The sequence below is a fragment of the Lethenteron reissneri genome, chromosome 33, assembly GCF_015708825.2.
Source record: "Lethenteron reissneri isolate LAM-NWPU_2019-01 chromosome 33, ASM1570882v1, whole genome shotgun sequence".
Lineage (NCBI taxonomy): Eukaryota > Metazoa > Chordata > Hyperoartia > Petromyzontiformes > Petromyzontidae > Lethenteron > Lethenteron reissneri.
The window spans coordinates 15,667,332-15,694,361 of record NC_083811.1 but is presented as its reverse complement, the minus strand read 5'-3'; the positions used below and the strand labels follow the sequence as shown (position 1 = coordinate 15,694,361).

Below are 27,030 nucleotides of genomic sequence, written 5' to 3'. Positions count from 1 at the left end.
CAATAAAGTGAGCAGCACATGTGCATTTAGGTCAAACACATGAAACGTGGCATTGAACCCAGAAATTTTCCTCGTGACGCCAGGAAGAAGTTCTGGTGGTCTCCCCCAGTGTGTATTGTGTTGTTAATAACACTATCTTTTGGACAAGAGACATTTTTATAATAAATATGAATACAACAGCAAACAAATTGGACAAATTGTTCGATCGAGAACTCTGGAGGCGTGGAGCCAGAGCTAAAATACCTTCTCTATGACAGCCTGGACAGGTGAGAGCCTGAACAGTTGATAGCCTGAACAGGTGAGAAAGCCATGAGCTGTCACTTGAAGGTAGATGGTGCTTAGATGCTGCGTATGTACAGTCAGGAGAATTTCATATGGCTACTGGTACAGCTACTGGGAAATTACGCTCAGCAATTAGCCCTGGTTCTGGGTGCGAAGACCAGTTTACTATATGTGCTCTGCAGGACGCAGCAGTTTGCTGTGGTCAGTGGAGTGAGAAGGATGGAGAGGTACGGGGGGGGAACACCTTGAGAGAGCTTTTTCTTGTTCTTCTGATATTGATATATGATATCTATGTGACTGTTTCAGGAGTAGCCACATGGATTTGTTTCGAATTGCCGTTAAATTATCCCATTGGGCAGTTGTTCACAATATGTTGCATAGGTCTGATATGTCACACCACCACAGTCACAAACTGGACTCTCATTAATTTTCCATTTGTGGAGAAAGTGTCCACATCTTCCATGGAGTGTCTGGATCTAATTAAAGGAGGACCAGGATCTTTCTTGGTAGGTCAGATCCTGGTTGGAGGATTGTGAGGTTGCTGGTGCACCTAATACCCCAGAATTGAGCATGATAGGTTGTTTTTAAGCCATTGTAGTTTGTTGTGGTGTTTTTTCTGATGTCGTAGTAAAGACAGGGTTGCAATACATCAACACAATTTCCGACTATAGGCACAAGCTGGAGTGTTTTGCTGACTGTAGTCGACATTGGGGCGGATGTGCCACCAGGCCCTGCGATGGTCACCACAATGCCTTTATTGTGTGGATGATGTGGTTTGTTGAGTGAGAATGGTGATTCCAAGGTGATGCTGAGGATTTTTGAAACTTATTTGAGAGATCGATGGTGGAGCCAACGATGAGCAGTTTTTGTGGGAGTGACGATGTGGTGAGTCACTGCCTTCGGGGTTTTGTTGGTGATGTAAACAAAACCGGTGCTGTAAGGTTGTGGTACAATTTTCATGGTTGAGTGGGCCCTAAGCAGTTAAGGTGGAGAGTATAATTGAGTGTCGTCGGTGTAGATTTTTGTAGTTTATGCCGTGACTATTGACGAGACGACCAATTGGGGAGATGTATAGGGTAAAACACCTATTCTTGTTTTTCATACATTTTTGGGGAGATATCGAGTCGAAAAGGAAAAGGGCCCAGCACGGGTCCATGATGGACACCTGCAGTGTACGTCATGGCATGGGTTGAGATCCTGCCAACCTTGATGTTATTATGACCTTCTTTCAGAGAGATACGATGCGAGCAACTGTAGAGCTGTGCCCCTGATGGGCCATGGTATGAGCCATCACATTTTTATGTTTATTCCATCTTACACCTGCCTTCGTTTTTACTCCCTCCTCGATGAAGATGCACACCTGTCTATGTTTACACCACGTTGTGTGTGTGTGCAGGATGTGGAAAAGACGTGGGCTGAGGGCAACAGGCTGGAGCGGGAATTGATCGGTATCAGTGCCCGGTTGCAAAATGATCTGGAGGGTTTACAACGCAGCCAGGTACAATCTGTTCCTTACACTCGTTATATTTCAATACTGCTAATCTCTAATTTTTATAATTACCACACGTCCACTATAATTTAAAGCTATTTTGAGCAAAAATTAGCATTGAGTACAATACCAGATGACCTTATTTAACCAATATTTTAATCATTTTAGGGATTTTAACAGCTCAGTGTAAATAACGTTGCACAGAAAAAGAAGGTAATGCCGTACTATAATTTGACTTATGTGTTTTGGATATTATATAAAACAAAGCTTTCTGATGTGCCACATTCAGGTCCTATTATTTTGGGAAGGCTAATGTCACTGAACCATGCAGAAAATCCAGTGGGTCGTGTGGCTGAATTAGAAGCATGCATTTATATTATTTGGTTGCTATACATTTCCACATGATAAGCCACTTCGAAATAGACTTGAAATGATTCATACCCCAGAATTGTTACTCGGTTCAAGAATGTGTAATGACATGATGACACCTGCTGGTTGGAAAAGGGAAGCACGGGTACAGGCACCACTAAAACATCATCCAATCCCAAAGGGAGCGGTATCTGGGCCAAAGGTAAGGGGCGGGTCTGGCCGAGATACTCCGGGAACCTGCAGGGAAGGTTCCACAAAATGGTGTGGCCATTGGCAGAGCCGAGCCGTACCTGCGGCAATATAAGCGGAGGCGGAGGAGGACTCGTGGTCGGTGTGTGGAGTCTTGGGTCCGGACTGCGTCGCTGCTTTCCGTCATCCGGCCACGTGGCAGATCTCCTGTTGAGTTCCACCACCCTTACCAGCATGCCGTCAGCCAGGGAGTGGCCGGGAGTGGATGGGTGGAACCACGCCGGATGATCGACCATGTGTGTAGCCTGTAGGGATGCTAACATCTAAGTGTTGTACTCGGAAAAGGAGGAAAATAGAGTTGGCCTGTGTTGTGCCCGTATTTGAAATAAAGAAGAGTACCCTCTCCACGACGTGTCGCGGAAGTCGCTCAATACAAATGTATTCCTTTTTGTATTGTTTTTACCACCTCGTTTCTATTGTTTATTATTTTTAATTTACTACTCATTTGTACAGTTTTGTTCAAATCTATTATCCCAAATGTAAAATTTGCATATGATCTGCATACTTTCTAAATACAGCAATCATATGTGTTGACGCATTTGTTGTCAGTGTAGGAATATATTTGAATTGATGAATTAACAGATCGTTCCCTGATTCCATCATCGTACTCAATGAAACTCAGCATTATAGGTGGATTGAGTAACAGCAAAGGCCAATTGCTGTGTTGTGGTATTGAGGCTGCACTTCCGTAGTCCAGATTTAGAAGCCCCCACACGACCCGTGATGGACCACGACAACGACTCTTCCCAGAAATTATGTTGCAAATAGGTGGGCTTGATCTGGCTCCACATTGGAAAGGTTAAAACACAAACCTGCCTTTACAAGCACAGAATGCCTCCAATAAGACAGGTGCATATATGTTGACGAAGAATCTTGAAGCAGCCCTATGGTCACATGGGGGCCTGATTCCCCTCGGTAACCATAGTGGAACTTTGGCTGGGTGGCAGCCCAAGAAAAGGAACGTGGCCGAGAGGATGACCACCACAGATATGGAGCGATGAGATCAGCTCTTGTGCGGGAGTTGGATGGATAGTTGTATACCGCAGGTCCTCGTGGGATGGCAAATACGTGGGACAGCCTTTGTCCAGCTGTGGATAGAGCTTCACTGATGATGATGATGATGATGAAGAAAGCTGTTAGCTTGTGATCGCACATACAGTATATGTGTGGCTTCAGTTGGTTTAATCGCATCAACAATTTTGCAACTTTTTTCTCTTTTTCCTTCGCCTTGAAGAGCGGCAGTTGTCTACAAAGTGATATTAAAGTATATATATTGCTCGTGCTAACGTCTGCAACTTTACCCAGAGTGTCAACACACATTCGTTATAATCGGTGACTAGTTCTACAGCGGAAACTGTGTTAAACATGCAACAGCAGAACACATTTATCTTTTGACCCTTCCTATTGAGGTATTGATAAATCATAACTAACTTTAGTTGTTCGTGATCTCGTAATTGTGCGAGGGCACATTTGTTGAGTAACCTGTGTTTTTCTACTACGGTGTTTGCGTGCCCTCGATGTGCTTTCGATCCTTACTAGTCAGAAGCAGTTGAACGGCAGCAAGCACACATTGAAAGGGAATTGTGGAGGATCCAGGATGTTATGGGAGGCTTGCAAGCAAGCGAGACAGAGACCGAGACCGAGACAGGTAATTTCACACCAGTGCGCATTGTCACTGACTTTAGTTATATAATATGGTATCGCCAATGCTGTTACATATTATTTGTTGCTGTGACTTGCTGACCTGTCCATCCTGGACATCTGTGAAAAAAGAGCTTCATAGCTTATCGGATACTTTCCCCAGTTTAAAAGAGTCTGATTCTGATATTGTATTGTATGTGTTCAAATACGGTGAAACGTAGCCATCATCGTTTGTGATCTGCAATAGCCGGGAATTTGTGAGTCTGTCCCTGACATCAGAGACACAAGGGTCAACGTAAAAATAAAAGCGCATATTGAAAAAAATGCGACATAGACAGCTTAAATGTCAATGTTGAAACGTACTCTTAGTTCTTTGGGTAAAGTCACGTAGGTAAAAAAAAATGAAATTAAAATTAATAAAAAAATCTAAACAATAAAATCACGACGTTTCGGAGGCAACACAAGCTTCCGTCGTCAGGTGAAACTGTCACAGCAAAAAAAAAATACAGATATTTTGCTGTGACAGTTTCACCTGAAGACGGAAGCTTGTGTTGCCTCCGAAACGTCGTGATTTTATTGTTTTTTTTAATTAATTTTAATTTCATTTTTTACCTACGTGACTTTACCGAAAGAACTAAGCTTCAAATCTAGAATGTTCAAACGGTCTGGTTTTGCCTCTTAGCAGTGGCACAGTACAGCTGCACACTGCGATGTCATCATGTGGTAAAATTGGTGTGCGTAAAGTTCATATATAACTACATATTTAGCCAACTCATCTAAATGCGAAATCTGTCCGTGGCTAGCCGAGGTTTTACCGTATAAACACGAATATGTTTATATGTATAGGAAAACATAAAGCAATGTGTGTTTGTACTTTAAACACTAAAATTTAAAGCTTACAACTGTGTTACACACAGATAACTATTTATTAGGGAGGACAGAGGACAAGGAAAGACCTTCAAACCCTCTGCTGCAGCGAGGCAGAATGCCTTCACTTCCTTCTACTCCCCAACATGTCCAACAGGTATGGAATGCTGGGGAAAAAACACTTCGCTTAATCCATAGCTTTAATCCATAGCTTTAATCCATAGCAAAAACAGTTCCTGAACGAGAATTGTAAGTTGGCTGGATGGATGGTGTTGTAACTGACACAGTCATTTAAATATGGGAAGGTTGTGAGTTGAAATATAAAGTTGTGAAATCGTGTAATAATTACTTTTCCGGGAGTGCCACGCTGAGTCTGAAGACTCCCTTTCAGGGTGTCCTGCATCAGGATATTTGTTGAACACCATTGCCAATGTTTGCTGTGCCAGTGACACGTAGTGAGCACTCTCCAACTGCTTGAGTACGAATCCTTTTGTGTGTGTTACAGATTCACGTCATAGCCTTGCAAAGTGCTCTATTACACAACATTGGTCAACATGCTTTAATGTGGTGTGTTTGGGCATCTTATGCTTTACAATCAGAATATCCTTGTTTCTTTTGTACTACTTGAGAACACATTGAATTTTCCCCTCCAAGGGAGACCGACGTTAACATACAGGGTAGAAAAAGAAGATAGGTTTGGCAGTGGTTTACAAGTGTAACGGGTTCCGGAGACACTTGTAGAGGTAACTTCTTTATTCCACTCCAACAGCACTCCAACACTCCAACACTCCAACTCTCCAACTCTCCAACACTCCTGATACTCTGTTACAGCCTAGGTACACAGCCTAGGTACACAGCCTAGATACTCTACTCTGGCTACGCTCTGGAACTCACCCTCACAAGGTCGTAGAGTCGGGAGTACCAGAGTCCCACCACTGGCTCTCACATCGTCCCAGGGTCCTCCGATGGCTGGTCTTGGGTCTTGGGTCTTGAGCTACGACTGGGCCCCGATCGTCCAGGGAGCTCCCCTTTTTATGCCTGGTCCAACGAGGGGTGGGGCCATGTGCGCCACCAGACATCCCACAGAGCACACACAGCCCCCCCCCCCCCCCCCCCCCGTTGGCGGCGCCAAGAGGCTTAAGCGTCTGGACCCGCCTGGGAACCCAACGCCTGGTGCCAAGAGGCTTAAGCGTCTGGACCTGCCTGGGAACCCAACGCCTGGTGCCAAGAGGCTTAAGCGCCTGGCCCACCCAGGGTCCCAGAGCCCCCAGCAGCCCCTCCCTTCTTATGTCACTAGACAAGTGTAATAAAGGACTCTTTCACTGTGTCTGTCTCCGTTGTCCTTTATTTGGGTTCTTACAATTTGTCCCACACGGCCCTCGCTCAGAGCCTTCCCGCTTGGCAGCTTGACAGCTGCCGTCGCTCCCGTAGCCTTTCCTCACTCCCAATGCAGCTCCGCTGCAGGCTTCCCTCTCCGTCTCTCCGCCCATCTGCAGTCCTTCAGCTGCTCTCGCTGCAGCTCCAACCGTGCCCGGACACCGCTGACCGACGGTGCCGAGTCTCACCGCGTGGCGATCTCGCCACCCTCCACTCTCTGCCCTGCGTGGCCTCCTCCTGTTTCTATCCCCACACTCTCCTCCCGTCCCTTCCGGTTACCCCCCTTAAGAGCTCACCCCTCTCTCCCACGTGACCTAACCCCTCCCCCCCGTGACGTCATATCCGCGAGGCCGTTTACGCCCGCATTACACCACCCTCCCCCGTGGAGAAAATTCCAGCCATCCTCGGCTGAACAACAAGAACAACAAGTAATGTGAGCGACAAACAACCATCAGACATGTAAGGACAACGAAGCATACAATAAATATAACAATAACAACAAGAACAAGAACAGTATAAATCAACGAAAAGTAAGGGACTTCGACCGTGTGCGGGTCGCCGGCCCGTCCCGGACGGGCGGCGGCCCCCCTGCAGACCGAGAACGCGACGGGGTTTTTAGAGCGACAGGATCAAGACGTCCTGTCACTATTGGAGGCCCGCCAACGTCACGGTCCCGTATCCCCGAAGGGCCAGAGTCCGGGGTGTCCCGCAATCGTGTCCGCGGCGGTGTCGGAAGGGCGGCGGGGCTCGGCGTTCCCGCAGCCGTGGTAGGCCCACCCCGAGCAGAGTCCCCTGTCTCCTGCAGTGTCACGGCCGGCTTGTCTGTAAAAGGCACGACAGGTGCTCTTGCAGGGTCAACAGGCACAGGCAAGGGTGCGTCGGCAGCAACAGACCCCGACAAGGCAACATCAGGAGATGACGCATCAGTTTGAGGGGCCACATATGGTTTCAAGCGAGACGTGTGAACGTACCAACGCCGAGATCCATGCAGACTGTGGGTTGGGAACCTCGATAAGCCGAACAGGCCCTTGCCATGGTTTATGTAATTTAGGGGAGGTCCCTGGCTGCACCTGTGGGCAATGCAGCCAGGCCATCTCCCCCACCTTCCAGGGGCACATCCCCTTAGAGCGTCGAGCGCACCGTTCGTTCCGGGCCTGGGCTTTGGCCGTAGCCATGCGGGCCCCTTCCCGCGCCTCAGTGACGCGGCGAACGGTGTCCTGAATGTAATCAGGAAGAGGCTTAGTAGGTCCCCTCACTCCTGTTCCCAACTGTATATCCATCGGCAGCACGTTTTCGCGACCGTACATAAGGAAAAACGGCGAATATCCTGTAGACGCATGCGGTGTCATACGGTATGCCGAGAGTACCCCAGGGATATGCAAATCCCAATCCGCTTGTTTTTCACTCACCGTATGACACAGCATGGCGGACAAAGTCCGATTCAGCCGTTCGACCATTCCATCCGTCTGCGGGTGGTAGGGAGATGTCCGGATCTTTTTAGTTCCCAGAGCCGCGCACACTTCCCCCAACAATTTAGAAGAAAAATTTCGGCCCTGATCCGTGAGGAGCCTCTCCGGCGCCCCCTTGTCCATAACGTACCCGAATAGAAAGGCATCCGTAATGGACGCCGCCGACTGGTCGGGCAAGGGCCAGGCCATCGGCCAGCGGGAGAGGTACTCCACCCCAACCAGCAAGTATTTATTCCCCTTAGCGGATGGGGGGAAGGGTCCCAAAATATCTAACGCCACCAGCTCATTAACTCGAGACACTTGATTAGACTGTATTGGCGGCACATATGGGTGTTTAGGCGGCTTCCGCCGGGCACATTCGGGACACGCGCGAACGTGCCCGACGACATCCGTCATCATGCCGTGCCAAAAGTAATCTCGCTGCAACGTAAATAGGGTCTTCTGCACCCCCAGATGTAACAGCGTGTCGCAATGCAGAGTCATAATCAATTCGTACCGCAAGGATGCCGGTACAACAAGACGCCAGCGTTCCTGTAACCCTTCCCTCCACATCAGAAGTCCATCGCGGAGAGCGGTGCCCCCAGAACCCGGTCCCCCACTCTCCTTCGCAGCCCGACTCCGCAGGGTCCCCAATGAATCGTCCAGCATTTGTTCACGAATCCATACAGCCCTTGGAAGGTTCAAAACCCCATCAGCCGGTCCCGGCCCCATTGGAGCCTCAGGCACCTCGACCAGCAACGCAACAGGCTGAGGGGGCTGCTGGATCGGCGCACACCTATGCGTCCCCGACGCCAGGGGATCGCTGCGGCAACCTAGAGAGCGCGTCCGCATTTGCGTGACGCACCCCCTTCCGATGATGAATTTGGAAGGAAAATTCCTGTAGCATGTCCAACCACCGCGCCAGCTGGCCGGATGGTTGGTCCACCTTCAGGGCATGCTGAAAGGCCGCATGATCCGTGCGCACAATAAACAAACGGCCATAGAGATACGGTCGAAATTGGTGGAGAAAGTAAACAATAGCCAAAAGTTCCCGGCGAGTGACGCAGTAGCGGGTTTCGGCGGGAGACAAAACCCGGCTACCGTACGCCATCACGCGCTCCACACCGCCTTTGGACTGCGACAACACGGCCTCAATGCCCGTGTCACTCGCGTCTATATCCAGAATGAAGGGCTGATCAAAATCTGGATAATCCAACGTCGGCGCCGTAGCCAATCGATCGCGCAGGCCTTGAAACACCGCCTCCCCTGGCGGTCCCCAGTCAAATTTCCGTCCTTTACCCATAAGGAGGTGCAGAGGCCTCGCGATCGTTGCAAAATTTGGAACAAGCCTACGATAATATGAGGCAAACCCCAAAAACCGACGCACATCCCCCACCGTGGCCGGGGTTGGCCAGTCACGGACGCACGCCGTCTTGTCCAGATCCGTGGCAACCCCGTCCGCACTAACGATATGTCCCAAATAGCGCATGGACCATTGCAGTAGGTGACATTTCTTAGGTTTAAATTTCAAATTAGCAGAACGCATCCTGGCGAACACCGCCTCCAACCTCAGTAAATATTCGTCAAATGTGCGGCTGAAGACAATAATATCGTTTAAATATATCAGACATGTCTCCCACTGCAATCCCGTTGATACCAGTTCCATCAACCTCTGAAATGTGGCGGGGGCAGCATTCAACCCCATCGGAAGACAATTAAATTGAAATAACCCCTGCGGCGTACGGAAAGCAGTCTTTTCCCGCGAGGACTCATCGAGGGGAAGCTGCCAGAATCCCGAAGAGAGATCCAGCGTCGAAAAGAACTTCGCCCCCGACAAGGCATCGAGAGAATCGTCCATACGCGGCAGGGGGTATGCATCTGCGCAGACACTTTATTCAATTTCCGAAAATCAACGCAAAATCGCAATTTCCCGTCTTTCTCTTTAACCAAGACAACAGGCGCGCCCCATGGACTGTTAGATGGAGATATTATGTCCGCAGCCAACATGTCATCCACTGCCCCTCGAACATGTTCTTGCTCCACCGGACTCATCCGATGCGAGTTCAACCGAATAGGGGCAGCGTCCCCTGTGTCAATATGATGGGAAAGCAGGGAGGTGCGTCCCAAGTCCAGATCGTCGGAGCTAAACACGTCAGAATAACTCAACAATAACTTACGAAGCGCACAACGTTGGTCCCCGGAAAGGGAAGAATTTTCCCCACACAATTCGGCGATCCAGCGATTATCTGCGGCCCCAGGGATCGAAACACTGGCAACCATAACCCGGCTGCCCAGATAATCCTGGGCCGTAAACGCTGTAGTGGCATGTGCCACAACCGTACCAGCTGGCACACACACGTTTTCCGTACGCCCATTAAGCACCTGCAAAAATGGCTGCTGGTCCGGCCGGACAATAGTTTGCGCCCCGACGAGCGCAGATCCGCCCGTTATGGTGGCGGACGGCGATAACAAAACCCCAAGTGCTCCTTCACGACCAGGCAAAGGTTTCCGATATCGCAAAGGGATAAGCATCTGTGAGCCAGTTGGAATGTCAACAGATACCTCAGACAACGCCTGCACCTGGCAGACCGGAGCAGGTCGCCCCCAGGGCGACAGCAGAAATGTAATTTTTCGACCCCCCGGTAATTCATTACAGTTTTCATTCATTCTAATTAGAATGGGCATTTTGGCCAGAAAATCAGTTCCCAACAAACACGGAACCGCAAGGGACCTCGAAATTAACACAATTCCCGAGGCCAACACTCCCCCGATAGAAATATTGGCGTCCACCTGGCCCACAATGCCCATATTACCCCCGTTCGCCGCAACGCAGGAATCGTAAACCGGACGCACGGCCCCTGGTGGGATGCCCAACAGATGGAAAATGACATCCGATATAATGGTCGCGGACGCCCCGGAGTCCACTAAAATGCGCACGTCAACCCCCTGTATAGAACCCGGTACAGTGGACGAACCAGTAGCGGCCGCAACGACCCGCCGTGCCAATTTACGCCACTGCGTTACTGAGCGACATGGGCCAGTCGATGGCCTCCCGTTATTAACAACACCCGGATCGCGCGACAATGGTGATGAATGAGGTGTCAAGCCTTGCCGGGTGTCTGGTGCGCACCGACTTGCCTGTCCAGGAGGATCCTTCCGCGGCACGTCTGCTGTGGAGGCCTCCTGCTGGGGCGGACCTGGGATACGGGCCCAGCAGTCCCTGGCGTAATGGCCCTTACGACCGCAGCGGAAGCACTCGATGTCGTTGCGCCGCGCCGCAGGCCCCCCATCCCGACGCTCCCGCGTCGGTGGCGCAGATCGCGGCCCCGGTCCACCGCGGCCCGACCACTGAGCAGAGGCGGCTGTCAGCTCCTGCGGGCCCCCCCCCGTCAGGAACGTACACTGCCTTCTTGGGATCCCAACCCACGGCACCTCCCTCGATGATGGGCCCCCCCGTCCATGCCGTGACTTGCTTCCAGCGGCGTAGGTTAAACTGGGCATCCAGACACTTTGCGGCTGCCCGGGATGTCAGCTTTTTGTGGCCACACACCGGCATGGGAATCCCCAAATCCCAGGACAGCTCGAGCATTTTGCCCAAAATGAGGGGTTTGAGTAGGTCAGGCTCCGTCTCCGGGTATGCGGCCATGGCTAACTCCAAGACAGCACCCCTGTATGCCACCGGCGACTCCTCGGGTGCTGGAAGACTGCCAAATGCCTTGGCAACAGATTTGATGATAAGTGCGTTGAGATCTCGTATTTAAAGTGCGTCATAAACCCTCCTTCACCTGACGCGAGCAATTAATGAGGTTGTCACGATGAACAAACGCGCCAATTTATGACTGCTTCAGCAGCGCCAGCGATAGCGTTGGAGGGCAATGTCACAACATTGTAATGGGTACGACATGAGATCGCTCTCCAGCGCACCACCGGTAGGGTGCCACATCAGTAATAATAAATTGGCAGATTTGTTCATGCGACAACTTTATTAATTGGCTTTGGGAGGTGCAGGAGGGTTTATGACACAATGTGACCCAAACAAACAAATCCATTGTGAATCGGAATATTGGTCATGAAAGCCTTTGTGTTCAATTTAAGTGTGTTGTGGATGGTATATGCTTTGTACATGCCTATACATATTACTATAGGCCTAAAAATAATAATAGGTTTTACCATTTCTGGCAATACAGCAGGTTTTAAGATTATTGTCATCCAATGATATCATCCCGAGCTATAAATGCTCTGATGCGTGCATTGTCTTTGTACTGTTTGCCTTTAGTGTTCTCTGGTTTGATACTGGTGAGACTAGGCCATAAAGAAGCATGTGTAGTAAGTATATGGAAGCTTGACGACAGGATCGGAGGCACACTTATTTATTACACCAACACAGTTATTACAGATCACTTGGCTACAGGGATTTCTCGACAGCTAACCCCTCTAACCTATACCAATTCCTCCACTACGGGACTAGGGGAGGCTATCTGTCCCAGCTTGGTTAAGCTGGGATCCCGGCTCCCTGAGTCACCAGACCAGCTTCGTCTGGGCTCTCGGGGCCACGCCACCGGCTTGCCCTGGTCGGCCCTTATAAGGACAGCGAGCCAGGGGAGCTCTGGGGCCTACACTAGCTGGTCTTCCGTCTTCTCTGGTTAAAGCTGAGTCCCGACGACCTCGAGCCCTCGAGCTCATCACCTTTTATAGGACTCGCCCCCGAGGGGGGGCCCGTGGGGGATACACATGCGGACGTCGGTGCGAGCGCCACCCTTGTGTACGGCCGTAACCCCGCCCCTTGTGTTTGTTGGCCATCCGTGGCCATGCATAATCACACCTCCACATTCGTAGCCATGCGCAATTACACCTCTACACATGTATCTGATGTAGGCTCATCAGTTGTCAAAGACAATGCGTATATTATATTATCAAGAGCCTGTTTTTGCAATTTCATCACAAGTACGTGTGGTTAATGCAAATTTGATTCTTTGCCAAAGGTTTATATTTGGTGTTTGAACATTTTAATATCTCCTGTTGTATTTCCAGAAAGGTTGAAACCTATTCTTATATTTTCATACTTTGATACTGGCAAAAAGGCCCCATGACACTATAAGCCTAATTACACTCTCATTGCAAGATAATTTAAACATGTTGGAATTATCTGAATACATTGTATGACAATAACCTTTGTGGCTTCATGAGCAGTGCCATTGGAACAAAGCAATACAGGACTGTATACGTAATTTACGCAGGTGACTTTCTGTACAAATACAGGTATACAAATGCTTTAAAGTTAAATATTTACTTAACAAAATGTCATAAACAATGTGTTGTATAAACAGGCAAATATTCATTTTCTGACACCAAAACTGTGCATGTGATCTATTTCAGTTCCGGAAAATGTCCTCTCTGCCTTCGCACTCTTCCAGTTGTAGTCCAGTGGGGTCACTCTCTCCAGGAGACTCTCTAAGCGAGAGCATCACCACCCCGCTCCAAAGCATCAACACGTCCCCAGCCCACATGGCTCACGTGCCACTCCAATCCTACATCCTGCCTCCCCAGTCTCATGCCCCAGAGCCGCCACCTCAAAGACTCCTTCAGAACAGCGGCAGAACTCTTTATGGTGCCAACATGTGCAGTATGCCAGGTCAAAGCCGTTACGGTGGAAAAACGAATGCCGAGTCAACGTCTCCGCCGGTGCCTGCTGCTCTTCAGGGCAGTGCTCACTTGTGGAAACCTACCAGGAGACACAAAGCTGTCGGCCAGCCGTGGTCAGCAGAAAATGCCAACAAACACGTGCTGGAAATGGGCGTCTCTTCTGGCATTGACAGAGTAAGCGCGAGCGGTAGGGTTGCTGCCTGCCTGCATCTGATCCACGCAGTTTGAGACTTGGTACCTGTGATCGTGTCACAGGAATTCGTAGCGAGATCCGGTGGAATTGTGTTGAACTTAATTATACTATACTGCACAGTTTCGATAGACATAAACTGACTGAGAAATATATCTGGGTTTGGTCAACAGTGGAAAATGTGGCAACCTAGTTGAGCATCCATAAAACATAATGCTTTAATATATGAGACACTTAAGTTTAACACATAGGTTTTGTTAGCCAATATGATTTATAATGGATTTTGGTTTAGGCAACATAATGATCTGGTCAGATATGTTTGTGTTGATGGTGGAGAGTCTTAACGACGCATATTTGGCCAGATCATTTTGGGGCTAAATCTTAAAGTGGCCTAAATTAATTATGAATGAAATGTTAAGTTGAAGGCTTACATTTTTCTTCAGTTACTCTGCATTATTAGACCCTCCATTTGTTTTATTCAAATGTAATATACAGTATAATGTAATTTAAACTGCAACAGTCTAATTGAATGCTTGCGTAATGTTTATGTGACCAAAATTTTCATTTTGGAGACTTCGTAAACCGATTTCATTATCACACCAGGTTATCTTTGAACTTCACCCAGCGCCAGAAATAGAAATCCTTTTGACGGGAGGGGAAGGGGTGGGGGTCTCCTCCCCCACCCGACCCTGTATCACGTGTCCCCTCAGCGTCTTTAGGCTTTTGTGCTAGCGCTATGAAGTTTACATGAGCTTGCGCATGAGGCATTATTTTTTACTTCGTTCTTCTAGACAGGAGAGTTCTATATTTAGCTTGGGACACTTTGTGTTGTCCCAAGGGAGTGGGGCTTTTGGCTGCTACACCGCGGCTATGTCGACCAGGCGTAGCCTGCCAGCTGAAGGTATTGGCTAGGACTTGCTAGCCACCTTCACCCATCCACCCGAAAGATATTACTGCGCGTGTTATTGTATCGAGTATGTCATGGTGTTTCGTCCCGTATTTCGATGAAGTTTTGATACTAGGTGGGCACCAAGCAGGTTTTGCTTCGTTCCGTTTGACTCATGGTGGACGCTTTTCATCACTTCCGTTTTTTTCTCAACGATGCAAAATGTCCTCTTTTCCCCACTTAGTTTCCTCATGGTATGGGTGCAGTGATGGGCATGGTTTCGGAGCGAACGTTTATGACCCAGGACAAGATGGCAAAGTTGCGTTTAGGGGTGGCCAAGTCGCTGGTCGCCAACGGCGGCTCTACCAGGTCGCTCATTGTGCTTCTGTGTCACGTGGCATCCTTTGTACAGGTCATCCCCTGGGCTAGGCTTCACATGCGGGCCCTTCATTGGTGTCTGTTGGACCAGTGGGGCCCTGTAGAGGGTCTCACAGAATACTTTGTCACTCTTTCACTCGATGCTGTTCAGGACCTCCAGTAGTGGACCGAGGCAGAACATTTTTTTCTGCAGGGAAGCCTATGGGGTTCTTCAAGGAGGACATGGTAATTGAGACCGATGCCATTTTATTTGACTAGGGAGCTATTTCTGGCAGGGTTTGAATTGTGGACCATTCACCTGACCTCAGCCTGGTTGGTTGATCATGTCACAGGCAAGGCTGTTCTTCTGCACTGTGACAATACCACCGCTGTCGCAATGGTCAACAGGCAGGGATCTCCTCGACATGATGCTTTTATGTGCTAATCACTTGGCCTTTGTGATGTATGCCACGTGATGCATTACAGCCTTCTCCCCTGGACCGAGCAGCACGGTATCTCTCTAAGCTTATGTTCTGGCCGGCAAGGCAAGTGTACTTCTTCTGTACGTCTGCTGATGTAGATACAGAGCGATAACTATAAATTTATACTTTTAGGTGGTCAAGCCAGATAACCGCGTCAGGAGCAGGGGACTATCATTGCTGTAATGTCTCCTTCGTATTTGTGGATCAGGCATTGCGTTGTGATACGTTGTACGGTCTCTGTTCTGGATGACCACAGCCGCACACTACTGGAGAGTTTTTAATTTTCCATTTGTGCATCAGGTACCCACATCTGCCATGGATTGTACAGTTGATGCGGTTTAGGGTGGACCATGAGCTTTGTGGAAGATCAAACCCAGGGATCTTCTGCATTGAGTCGTTCACAAGGTGTTTGTAAGTTATTTTGAACTCCATTCAGCTCTCAAGGTTCATCGGGGTTGAACTCGCATTGATGAAGGTTAAGCGCATGGGTCCAAAAGGGCTTGCTTGACTTCAAGCGATGATGAGGGATGTTATTGAGATCCTGATGAGCGGGAAAGTGACCTTTTCTTCGATTCGCAGGACTTCCCGGAGGGTTTCAGGATTGTGGTGGATGGGTGGAGGAGAGATGTGGTGACAGCACGGGCAGCCAGGGTGTTGGGGTCGACTTGAGACTCCAACACCTGCCTAAAATGACTGAACCCAGCCGAATGGGCCTTACATCGCCACAATTTTGGTTGGGTTGTCACCAGGTTCGGCAAGCCATCAATGGACTAGTTCGCATCACCAGACAATGCTAAATTAACCCAATTTGCATTCTACTTCTGGCAGGCCAGGCATGTTTTGCCACAGATACACTCCCACTGGGACCTCGAATTTGGTCGTCCGTGTTACCTTCGTTGTCCATATTCCCCGAGGTGCTGGAGAAGGTGGTGGGGGGCAATGCTCCACCTGATCTTCATCGCATCCAGATTGGTCCGAATGTCCTCGATCTCATACTGCCTAGCTCTGCTTGTTGCTCACCCTTGGCCCCTGATGAGGTGGCCCAACCTGCCCCAGCAGAGCATATGGTGCCAAGACATCCATTCAGCCTTTGGGTCTGACTGCATGGTTGTTGAGCAGCGCTGGTTCTGCCGCCTCAGCTTGGATGTTGCAGTCAAGGATCTGCTCCTAAAGCCCTGCCAGTGGCATTTCACCAGTGGTATATGCGATGCAGCCTGAGTCACGGATTTTTTGCCTCAGTTGCCAGCTTTCTGTTGGGAAATTTCCGCAAAGGGCTTCTCCAGATTAGGCTTTAAGGTCAGGTCCTTTGAGAATGTCGGCCTTACATTCCAAAATCCACGACAGATTGCTTGACTCGTCAGACATTTTGACTTATCCTTTTCAATCATTTAGGTAGGAGAGACCTCCTGTATGTTCTGCGGTTTCTGCCTGGAATTACATTTGGTTTAAAATTCACTTTGCGAGCCACCATGGCTTCATATGATGAATAATGTTTATTGCTGATTTCCACGTGAATCTAGAAAGAAAAAAATCCCTTCTTCCCCGGGGCCCTTTCATTCCCATACGCACGTCACTTTCCACAGGTGTGGAGCTTGTTCGGGATCTTTTTATCTGAAGCGTTCATCTGCTTCGCAGAAATCCAACCATTTATTCGCTTTGTCAGCCTGGGGGCAAGTGAAGTGAACCGGCTACCAAAGAGAGCGTATTGCAGCTAGGTTTCGAGAATACATCCAAGATTCATATATGCTCAAGAGGCCTTGGCTGCCTGGCATATTGTGCTTCTCATTACACTCACGGCATGACTGAGTCTTGGGCCACTAGGGCTGGGGGGCTGAGGTTCCATTGACCTGAAATGTGGAGCTCCCCCATGTCTATGCCAGGCATTATCGCTTGGACACTCTTGGCATCCCAGGAAGGTCTGTTTGGCAGCACAGTCCTTTCTGTTGTGATGGACCACTAGTATTTTGGGTGTTTTGGTAAAGTCACGTAGAACCTATCTACGTGACTTTAACGAAAGACCCAAAAAATATGAATTCCTGCAGTCACGAAAGCTTTCAGTCAAGATTTAGACCATGAGTAGTTAGCTGTACTCCTCTGTTATTTGATTTATTACGTTGTTTACTCTTGATCCTTGGTTTTTTCCAGCACCTTCTTGTTTTCCCTTTAACATGGATTTGGGTGGCAGCCGCTGAATGAATTAAACGGGGCACCACTACCACGTTAATTCCAGTTTTAAGAAGCAGCCACCACTCTGCTCCACTTCCTTCTTGCCCTCAAAAACTAGGTCCTACGGTGGTCCTTTTTTGGTTCTTGACTCATGACTGTGGTGTCACGGGATTATGTTCTACGTGCAGGTCGCTGCGTGTCCCTGGATCGTTTTGCTTTGCTCAAACATCACTGAGTATTCTACGCTAGGGGACACGTGAAATAAGGCAGTGGGGCGCGGGTGGGTCCTCCACCAGTCAAATGCTTTTAGGTTTCTGGCGCTGGTTCGGGATGAAGTTCAAAGATAAAGTGGGGCTGCTGTCGCCTCTGAAACTGGCTTGATGTGAGCACGAAAGCCCTGTATCACACCGACTTTGGTTTTACTCTCAGCAACAAAAGCCACCTACAGAGGGCGATTTTAAATAATGATGATGCTCAACGTGAAACTTGAAAATGTAACATTAATGTAGAGTTTATTTGATTTGACACAATGGATAATCCCATTTAGCCAGTTGCCCAGCTATTTTACAAGGGAGGTCCTCGGTGCGTGAGCGCAGCAATAACAACAGAAACAAAAAGCAAAAACATGAAATGTTGCAGAGAACGCGTTCAGGGTCCTTCACGAATAATGCACAACGAACAAACGAGGTATTTGACGGGCGTAAAACATGTAACACGCAAATAATAAAATAACCGTGCAAATATATAATATCCAGCAGGAGGTGCCAGAAAAACAGTTAGGTACTGGTGTAAGGAAGCTCCCTATTTTAGTCTTAACAGTGACAGAAACAACTTGTGGTCAAAACACGGTCTGAAGAATTCAAGAGTACTAAAAATGCTTTGACACCTCCGATTGTTTTCAGTGTGTAAAGTAGACTGGAATACAAATATTTTAATACAGAGAACTTACATTTGTCTACACTGGTCTAGAGGTGAACGCCACAGATGGTTGCCGTTGTATTTTCCAGCCAAACTGGCCTCACCATTAAAATTGTCACGGTGGTTGATTTATTAGGTTAAGAAATTGTCATTACAACAATTTACCTCTGGGTAATTTATATTTAATGTGCAAACTGTAACTATGATATAATTTAGCTACATACGTTACATCTATAACATCGTGGCATTAATATTCTCAGTGGTTTACTGTTTGAACACATTTTCTCCCCTCTTTTAAATGTAGAATTTAGAGGAATATACCGGTGAATTTGGACTTTTTTTTATTAATTTCAATGCTATTGTACATATGGAAGAAAAAAAAAACTCACAACCTTCACCATCAGCAACTTCTTATCACGGAAAACACTCCCTTTCCTGACAACACATTACCCGAAGCATAAATTAGAGATTTCCGAAGCGTTGAAGCTGCAGACTTGATAACAGGTGGTGGGTGAGGTATTCTTGATCTGTGCTGGTACCAGTTGTCCCTGAGGGTTTTATTTGAAATGGATATTCATGAACTTGATCCAATACGTGCCCCTATTGAATTTTGTTTTGAGCCTGAAAATATGTTGACGTTTTTGGAGCCACGTTTATGTTTGCATTTTTGTTTGGCTTCCCTTTGTTGCCCGTACCCCGCACCTTCGATGAGCACAGTTGGCTACCCACAGTGCAAAAGAAGTTCAACATACATACATACTTATACCTGTCAACCCCTTATCAGTGCCTACTTTATTACAGACCAATTCAGACCTTATTGGTCACCCTGTGCCTTTACAAATCTCAACGTTCATCCTACAAAGTCCCATCACAAGGTAGAAATACAACCAAATAGACCAAAAACAATGTGCCCGTATTGAAATGGCTGTACGCCGTATGGACCTGAAAACTAAATTTTCCTGTACAAGAATACCAGAAAATCGTATGGGTTGACAGGTATGCATACTTGTTTTCTCACAATCCCACTTGTAAGAGAATCGCTGATGTCTTTCCCTTATTAATTTTCCATTCTTTGGGTTGTAGGAAAATGTAATTTCAAGCCTGTGCATCACCCAATAATACTACGTAACTACTGCACTTTTTTGAATGTTGGGAAAATTATGGTTTTTATTTTTGCTTTTCTAAAGTGATATATCAAATAAGGTCGTTTTAAATTAACGCGATCCATGCGGTTCCTGTGTGGACATGACGCAGATGTAAGTTATTTGAATGTTTCTTTGCTATAATTGTATTTAATGAAAATGTTTTATTTTTTTACAGGAGAGGCCTAAAAGTGTATCGGACACTGGAGCTATTGTAGGTTCCTCCAGAAGCAATAAGATGAGTGCGGAAGAGCAACTGGAAAGGATTAGGTTGCATCAGCAGATTGTGCAGAAGAACCGTAGAAAATCTCTGTCCACGGACCCCAGCCTTGAGGCTGAGATAAATGCTCTAAACATGTCTGTACCAAATGAGCAAGTCAGAAAAGACAGGCTTAGGATACCCAAACGGTCTGCCACCGTGGATTGGAGTGCAGGAAATCCCCCAAACCCACCAATGAGATCGGTGTCTATGGAACGGACGGCTGTCATTGGATTCAAAACTCATCAGAGGCCAGAGTCCCTCGGTGTCCCCAAGGTGAACAACTGCATGTTTTACAAACAGGGGGGGAAAGTCAAATATTATTTTTGTCAATGTATGGTACTTTAATTTTCATTATCCTGAACAACTTAGGGGTGTTACCACTTGTCCCGTTGTGATTTGGTGCTTTGTCATGAATTACGGTCGGCATTAAATAATAACCTTTGCATTTATATGGCGCTTTTAAATGTTTTGGCAACTCAAGGTGCCTTGCGTGTCATATCTCATGTCAAGCATTCGAAGGGCACTTGCAGTGGCATCCACCACCATTGGGCAGAAGGCGACTCAGCACCAGCCTGCAAGCGGGCATTATTCTGACAGTAGGAGGCGACGATTGTTATGTATTGAGTCATTTGCAAGTAATATTTTAAATTTGTCAAATCTGCACCATGATACTGGCACACAATGGCCTACTCTTGAAAATGATTAACTGTGAATAACCGAACTAATAATCAATATCTATTGTAATTTATATGATTACATTACCCCCACCCGCCCTGGGCTTCGCATCTGATTAGCACACAAGTGACGACATCATATTTATCCCTCTATTTAAGGCCGAAACAGGAAGATTGCTCCACAATTCTGGCTGTCGCCTGATGAGGCTGGTTGTAATTATCGGCAGAATGTCGTACTCGAATTGGAAATGCTGTTGGTTTACTCGCCAACACACCGGTGTGCTGAACTAGTAACTCATTGGCATGTTTTTTTTTACGTGACAAATCTAACTAATTGGCTGTGTCGGGTGGTGGCGTGTTTTAATGACACATTTATATATTTTACAACTAATCATGTATTCGTTCATTGAAATAGAATAACAAAAGTCATTGGTTAACGGTTTTAATGGCAACATGTTTATATGATTCAGGTTTGAACGTTAAGTACAATTACATGCACAGCTCAAAGAGACGTTATGTCATTAAAAGTAATAAGGGTGGCATGTGACGGTAGGACTGTGACATGTTGAGTGACCCTTGATGTTTGCAGGTTCGAGGAAAGCAAAGGGACGACATGGATATCAGTGCGCTGGAACAGGCAGTGAGGGCATCTGATGCCACAGCAGTCGAGACCCCAGCGCAGGAAATAGCTCGGCTGCGTGCCGAGCTGGAGGCTGCGGATTTCACCTTTCAGCATTCCGACAGCGTAAAACCCTCAGCCTGTCATTGCCAGCCCTCAACATTTTTGCGCTATTTAAACATCTCACCACGGTGGCGAGATGTTCACTACCTCACCTGGTATATAGGAGGCCGTGGGTTTCGATCCCAACCCGTGATGCCTGTATGTTTGGAGTTTGCATGTTATCTCTTTGGTTGCGTGGATTTTTCTCCGGCCCTCCGGTTTTTACCTCCACGCTTAGAAACATGCGTTTAGACTATTTGGCTGCTTTAAATTTAAACGCGATGAGCCGCTTTGTTGAGCTATCATTTGTGGCCAGGTCGTAGTAACCTGGTTACACCAGCCCACAGGGGATTATTTTGTCCGTCCGTCGTGTAGGGAGGAGCTGGGTGGGGAGGGAGGGGCTGGGTGCGGAGGGTGGGGCTTGGTGGGGAGGGGAGGGTGGGGAGGGGCTGAGTGGGGAGGGTGGAGAGGGGCTGGGTGGAGAGGGTGGGGCTGGGTGGGGGGGTGGGGCTGGGTGGGGAGGGGCTGCTCACCCCGTGGTGCCCTTAACACTTGGTTTGACAGCACGGCGTTCAGGGGGGGCAGTTGGATGGGTGGGCATGTTTACCCTTCCCCCCCACCCTCCCCGACATCGTCAACCAATCGCGGCGTTGCTCGGTGTTCGATGGGGAGGGGATTGCATGAGTGGGCGTGTTTACACCCCACCTCTACCAATGGTGGCCCGCTCGGCGTTTGGGGGGGGGAAGTTGGATGATTGGGCGTGTTTACCTTCCACCCTCCCCGACATCCTCAACCAATCCTGGCACTGCTCGGCGGTCGGTGGGGGGGGGCATGGGTGGGCTACATTCCGATGCACGACAGACAATCCCTGGTGGGCAGTGTGGAACCTGTTGTTCCTACCTGTATCAACGTTTAACCTACTCACGCCGGCTTGTGCCCGCCCTCACAGTCGGGCATATTTGCGGAATACACCACGCCGCCGTTGACCCTGGACATTGACCGAGCAACCCAACGTTACTACCAGCTCCCTCCGCAGGAATGTGTTAGTTCAGTAGGCCTTACATGGTAAAATAAAATAAAAATGTAGTTAAGTTTATAGTTTAAATTAAAATTGTTTAGTTGATCCAGCAGCAGCACCCTTCCATCTTGTTGCTGATCAAATCTTGCACTCTTTCATCTTTCATTCCTCCTCGACACCACTAACCTGTGTGGCTAACCATAATTACATTCAGTTGTCTGTTAAACAAAAACATTGGTCATTTGCACAATGGCCCTGAACTGATACGGTCACTTTAGAGTGAAAATAGCATCAATGATGAGAAAAATTCTTGTTCTAAGGAGCATTTTGTGCTTTTTTCCGACAGGGAAAAACAAGATACAATATTTGATGTGTCCAGTATTCCAATACTTGTGATCGTGTAAATGTCTGAGAAATCCTCTTATTACATTTTACTCTCCACTGCCATTTGGTTTATATCCATGAAGCGTACACTTTTTTGGCTACGTAAAAAAAAATATCGAAACGTATAAACGTTTTCCATTCCAATTGCTATAATTACTCCGATCCAGTACTCTGGAAAACTTCGATGACCAGGATTTTGGCAAGTCCTGGTTTTGTTACTTAACGTGTATGTAATATATTGCATGCACTGCATTGCTGTGCTGCAATGCATGCCCTCAGCATAACCACTCTGTGTTGGCAGCCGTGGAGTCCTGGGACGACGGAGACGCCGACGAGGGACGAGACCCCGGAACAAGATGAGCCCCCGAGCACACGGGAGCTGGAGGCCCGGCAGCGCAACGTAGACAAGATAAAGTGCATGCTTGCCAAAGCCAGGCAAGCGCATGCATCCACGCTCCCAAAATACGCCCACCTACAACCGTGTGTTAATTGGCTGACATTGTAACAACAAAAAACTATACACTATTTTTGCTTTACCAGTTAAGGCCCACTGAGCTGTGTAGCTCTTTTTCAGAAGCGATCTGGCCACAAATGATAGCTCAACGAAGTTGCTTATTGTGTGGAAATGTCGAGCACACAGCAAGTCCAGTGTGATAACCATAACACCACAGCAACATCCCATATTCTTTTGAACCAAGCATCAGATATGTAATATTGGAGAAGTTAACGCTTTTAGTTTTAAAACTTCCTACGTTTATAAAGACTGTGTTTATTGCTGTGTGCTGTGACGAAGTGCTCGACGCACATTCCAAGCGTTTTTATATTTTACAGATGCTTCGGTGGACTGGGGCATTTGTGGCGCTTATCATTTAACGTGTGCTTGATCGAATATAATAAGTATATCATATATATATGTTCACAATTAATGCCACTCCTTTGCTTTAATAGTTTGTACAATGTGACATCGCTGCCCAGTGGGAACGACGGAGGAGGGGTGGCTGTAAATTCACAGCTTTTGGAGCAGGAAAGGAAGATCACGCTGTCGTGTGCACTCGCAGCCGAGGCGTCCCGGCGCAGCAAGACCCTCTCTGGTCAGTGGAGCCGTGCGCCCGAGTCCCAGCGATCGCAGCGATCCCAGCACCCTCACTTCCACACTCTCATTTCTGCCATGGTAATCGGCAACATTGGAGTCCATGCATCCTTCTCAAACATTTTAGTGCCTTAAATGAGCTTCATGGGCATAAAAAACCCAAATGAGCATGTGGACTATTGTAAATTAACTATTTATATTTGTGGAATAATTCTATTTACGCGAAAGCCTACTTGTTTAACTATTTGTAAAAGTCTCAATAGTTTATAATAAAAAAAATACCAAATACCAACGTATTTTTTATATCAGTAGCAACAAAATTATATGTATTTTATTCGTTCCATGTTCCCATTAATGCCATGCAAAATCACAAATCTCTGTAAACATTTGCATATTTTGCATAAGTAACGCCCTATTGCAAATGTGACGAAGTGCCAATTGGTAATCACGTAATCGACCCATGGTTCATTTGCATCCCAAGCAAACCCTGATGTTATGGAAGTCATTATCAATCACAACACACAGCTGTAGTGTTTGGGCTGTTGCTTTTCAAATGCCAAAGGAAAATATTACAATGTACAGATCACCTTGGACGAGTGCGTTATACGTTATATTTAACCGTTATTTTGCGTCTTAAGTGAATGTACTGTTTTTTATTAATAATTGTGTCACACGGCATGTTATTTTTTTCCTTGTAGCCAAAATTACATCTCCTAAAAAGATGTCATCTCCATCGCCAGAGAGCCCAACCGGTGGAGGAGAGCAGTTTAGCTTCAAGTGAAGTGTCACTGGTGAGGCTCACTGTACTTATGGGTTACACAAATGCGCGTTACCAGAACTCAATTTGTGTGTTGTCACATGCACTTCGCATTAACCTGTCCAGAGTTTGCTTGTACTAAAAAAATTCCGCTGAAATCATGTATTCCCAGGGGGCCATTGGGTTGATGGGTTTTTTTGGGAAATATTTTTTTGTGTAGAGACGGATGTATGAAGAATACGTATTGTTAAAGTAATTATAAGCAGTATTTTGGTGGCTCTCGTGGGTTTGCAAAAGCCAGGCCGAGTAATTTATACTCTACAAGATATTCCGAAATTATGTTGTGGTTTACTATAATAACAAGTGAGCACAACCGTTTTCACCTCCGATAACATTCAGTTTTTCTGCCGACAGGGGAAGGAATTCTAGAATGCCGATGGTGCCCAAGAGCAGCACAACGTGTTAAGGGATGTCACGTAACGAATTGCGAATGCATATTAACGCATGGTTTTGCCAAAAATGTGAGTTCACTAGGCCCAAATCAATCGACTATGACTGAATGATTGAGACACTTTTAAAAATATTGATATTTTTCATTCAGTCGCTTGACGGCCTATAATTAGTTAGGGTCATCTTATTGAGGCATAATGCGTAAAATATTTGAACCACACGCAAATGTGTTTCATTTACCAATATCTAGAAGAGATATACATATTGAGTCAGAGTAATATAAATTAGTCGGTTAATAACTGGATTTTGAATTTGAAAATCAAGGCAATTTTTTTAAAGCTTTCCAGTTATTCCGTTAATTAAAAAAAAGCAGTAAATTATGCGTGCTCCACATTCTAATGTTCATATTATACCAACGCATTTCCCTGATATGGAAAGTACTTGAAACCCATTTGAACAGATTCAAATCTGAATTTTTAAAAAATGTTGCTTTTGAAATAACAGATTAATGCTCAGATGTGTTAGCTGCTGAGGGTGTCAGGGCTCCCTGACGACACGTATCTGGGTGTTGCAGTAGTATGTAGTCTCTTCGGACATTCACTTTGGTCATTAGTATTAGCATGGCCTTTACAAGCCCTAAATAGCCTTTCCCATTCCCTATGTTTATAGCCCCCTTTTTCCATGGACAACTTGACTTCATTGTATTTACATGTTTTTCTTTTTTAAAACGTGACTACATACGTTGTTGAGCACATCTTAACATGTGGGAGCGTGTCCAGTTGTAATGTTAACATTTTTTAAGTGAACGGAAAGGACGCGTCTATGAAACTTTTCCATGGAATGAGGGGAACCTTTGCTCGAAATGTCATCGCATGCCCTTGTGTAGCACAGTTGGGGTTGTGCTCATTATGAGAAAATCACAATGTGTTAATGCAATTATAAAATGTATGCAAATAATATAATAAACTCATACTTCCATGATTATGCTAACATTTTGGATTTTAGTATATCTCTTAATGATGTAAAATATATTTTTATTCGAATACAGTTGTAGTCTGGAAAGTATCGTGTCACACAAGATGAGTAACTTAATGATTAACATTCGTGAAAAGTATTTTCACCGTATGAGGCAATTAAATTGATGTCTGCATAACCACGTAGCTATAAAGTGCTCAGAAGTCTATTTACAAAGTATTGAACTCGTTTTTTTTTTACTGTTGTACGTTAATTACCGCAAGCCATGAAACATTTTATCGGTGCCGAAGAAATATGACTAAACAAGGATCTCGCAACACTATTAAACCGCCTCTGCGGAGAGGGTTAACCGCGTAATGCAAGCGGCACGAATACGTGCGAAACATGCAATGCCCTCCAGTGGAGGCACGGGGTGATCAAACGTGAAAACACAAAAAAACCCAATTATGTATAAGTGTAATTGCAGTAAAGTTCCACAAGCAAACCGGTATTGTAGCGCAAACGGCAATTTGAGTGGACTTTTAAGAACCTTGCTCCCATTTCATGAGACGGGAATTGCATTTAACACTTTGGGTGGTGGATGAACCTGCTTTTCGGAAGCAAAAAAAATCAAACAAATGGTTGTGGACATATCTTGACTTATTTCCCTTTCTAACCACACGTCTCCATTTCTGTCAGTGGAGGGAGGGGATCGATCCACAACATGTGTGGAGTTGGACATCAATTTAGTTGTTTACTCGCGCAGCAGTAGGACGAGGAGGATTGCCTGCTCAGAAATGGATTAACAAAAAAACTATTTCGCGTATTTAAACAAAAAAATACAAACTGCCATTTGGCACGAGTTTTTAAAAGAGGTTGTTGTCCAGAAGACATCGTTTTTTTTACATTGGTAAATGTCTGGAACCATCATCTAAAACACTTCATATAATAAAGTTGCATTTTCCTCACATTTGTTGAATCGTACATTTATTAGCTTGACATTTGTGCAGTACTGTTGACTGTTGGTGCCATTTCCTTACTGAGGTAAAAGCTACCAGCAGTAAAGCTAACAGTGGATTAGAGTTTATGCGCATCATAAGTTCAACATATCTGAACAATGTGAGAGCAAGGGTTACGTGGAGGTAGAACTTATTTAAGCGCACTGTTTGTGACATGCTGGAAAGAGTCGTTATTCACATCGCCATAAACATATC

General features: G+C 46.6%; 1 protein-coding gene across 6 annotated transcripts in view; it reads left to right on the top strand.

Annotated features, from left to right (window-relative positions):
* LOC133350386 (pleckstrin homology domain-containing family A member 6-like) overlaps positions 1 to 26,784 on the top strand; it is a 53,273-nt gene extending 26,489 nt beyond the window's left edge. For 5 of the 6 annotated variants that reach the window (XM_061564715.1, XM_061564718.1, XM_061564713.1 and 2 more), the window contains 10 exons: positions 1,679 to 1,780; positions 3,929 to 4,037; positions 4,948 to 5,054; positions 13,099 to 13,539; positions 19,685 to 20,041; positions 21,032 to 21,187; positions 22,867 to 23,000; positions 23,514 to 23,656; positions 24,354 to 24,446; positions 24,827 to 26,784. In XM_061564715.1, the coding sequence (XP_061420699.1) occupies positions 1,679 to 1,780; positions 3,929 to 4,037; positions 4,948 to 5,054; positions 13,099 to 13,539; positions 19,685 to 20,041; positions 21,032 to 21,187; positions 22,867 to 23,000; positions 23,514 to 23,656; positions 24,354 to 24,436 (1,632 nt within the window). In that variant the 3' untranslated portion in view covers positions 24,437 to 24,446; positions 24,827 to 26,784. The remainder of the gene's footprint in view (positions 1 to 1,678; positions 1,781 to 3,928; positions 4,038 to 4,947; positions 5,055 to 13,098; positions 13,540 to 19,684; positions 20,042 to 21,031; positions 21,188 to 22,866; positions 23,001 to 23,513; positions 23,657 to 24,353; positions 24,447 to 24,826) is intronic. The other variant, XM_061564717.1, reaches the window with a different exon arrangement.
* Positions 26,785 to 27,030: the final 246 nt, after the last annotated feature.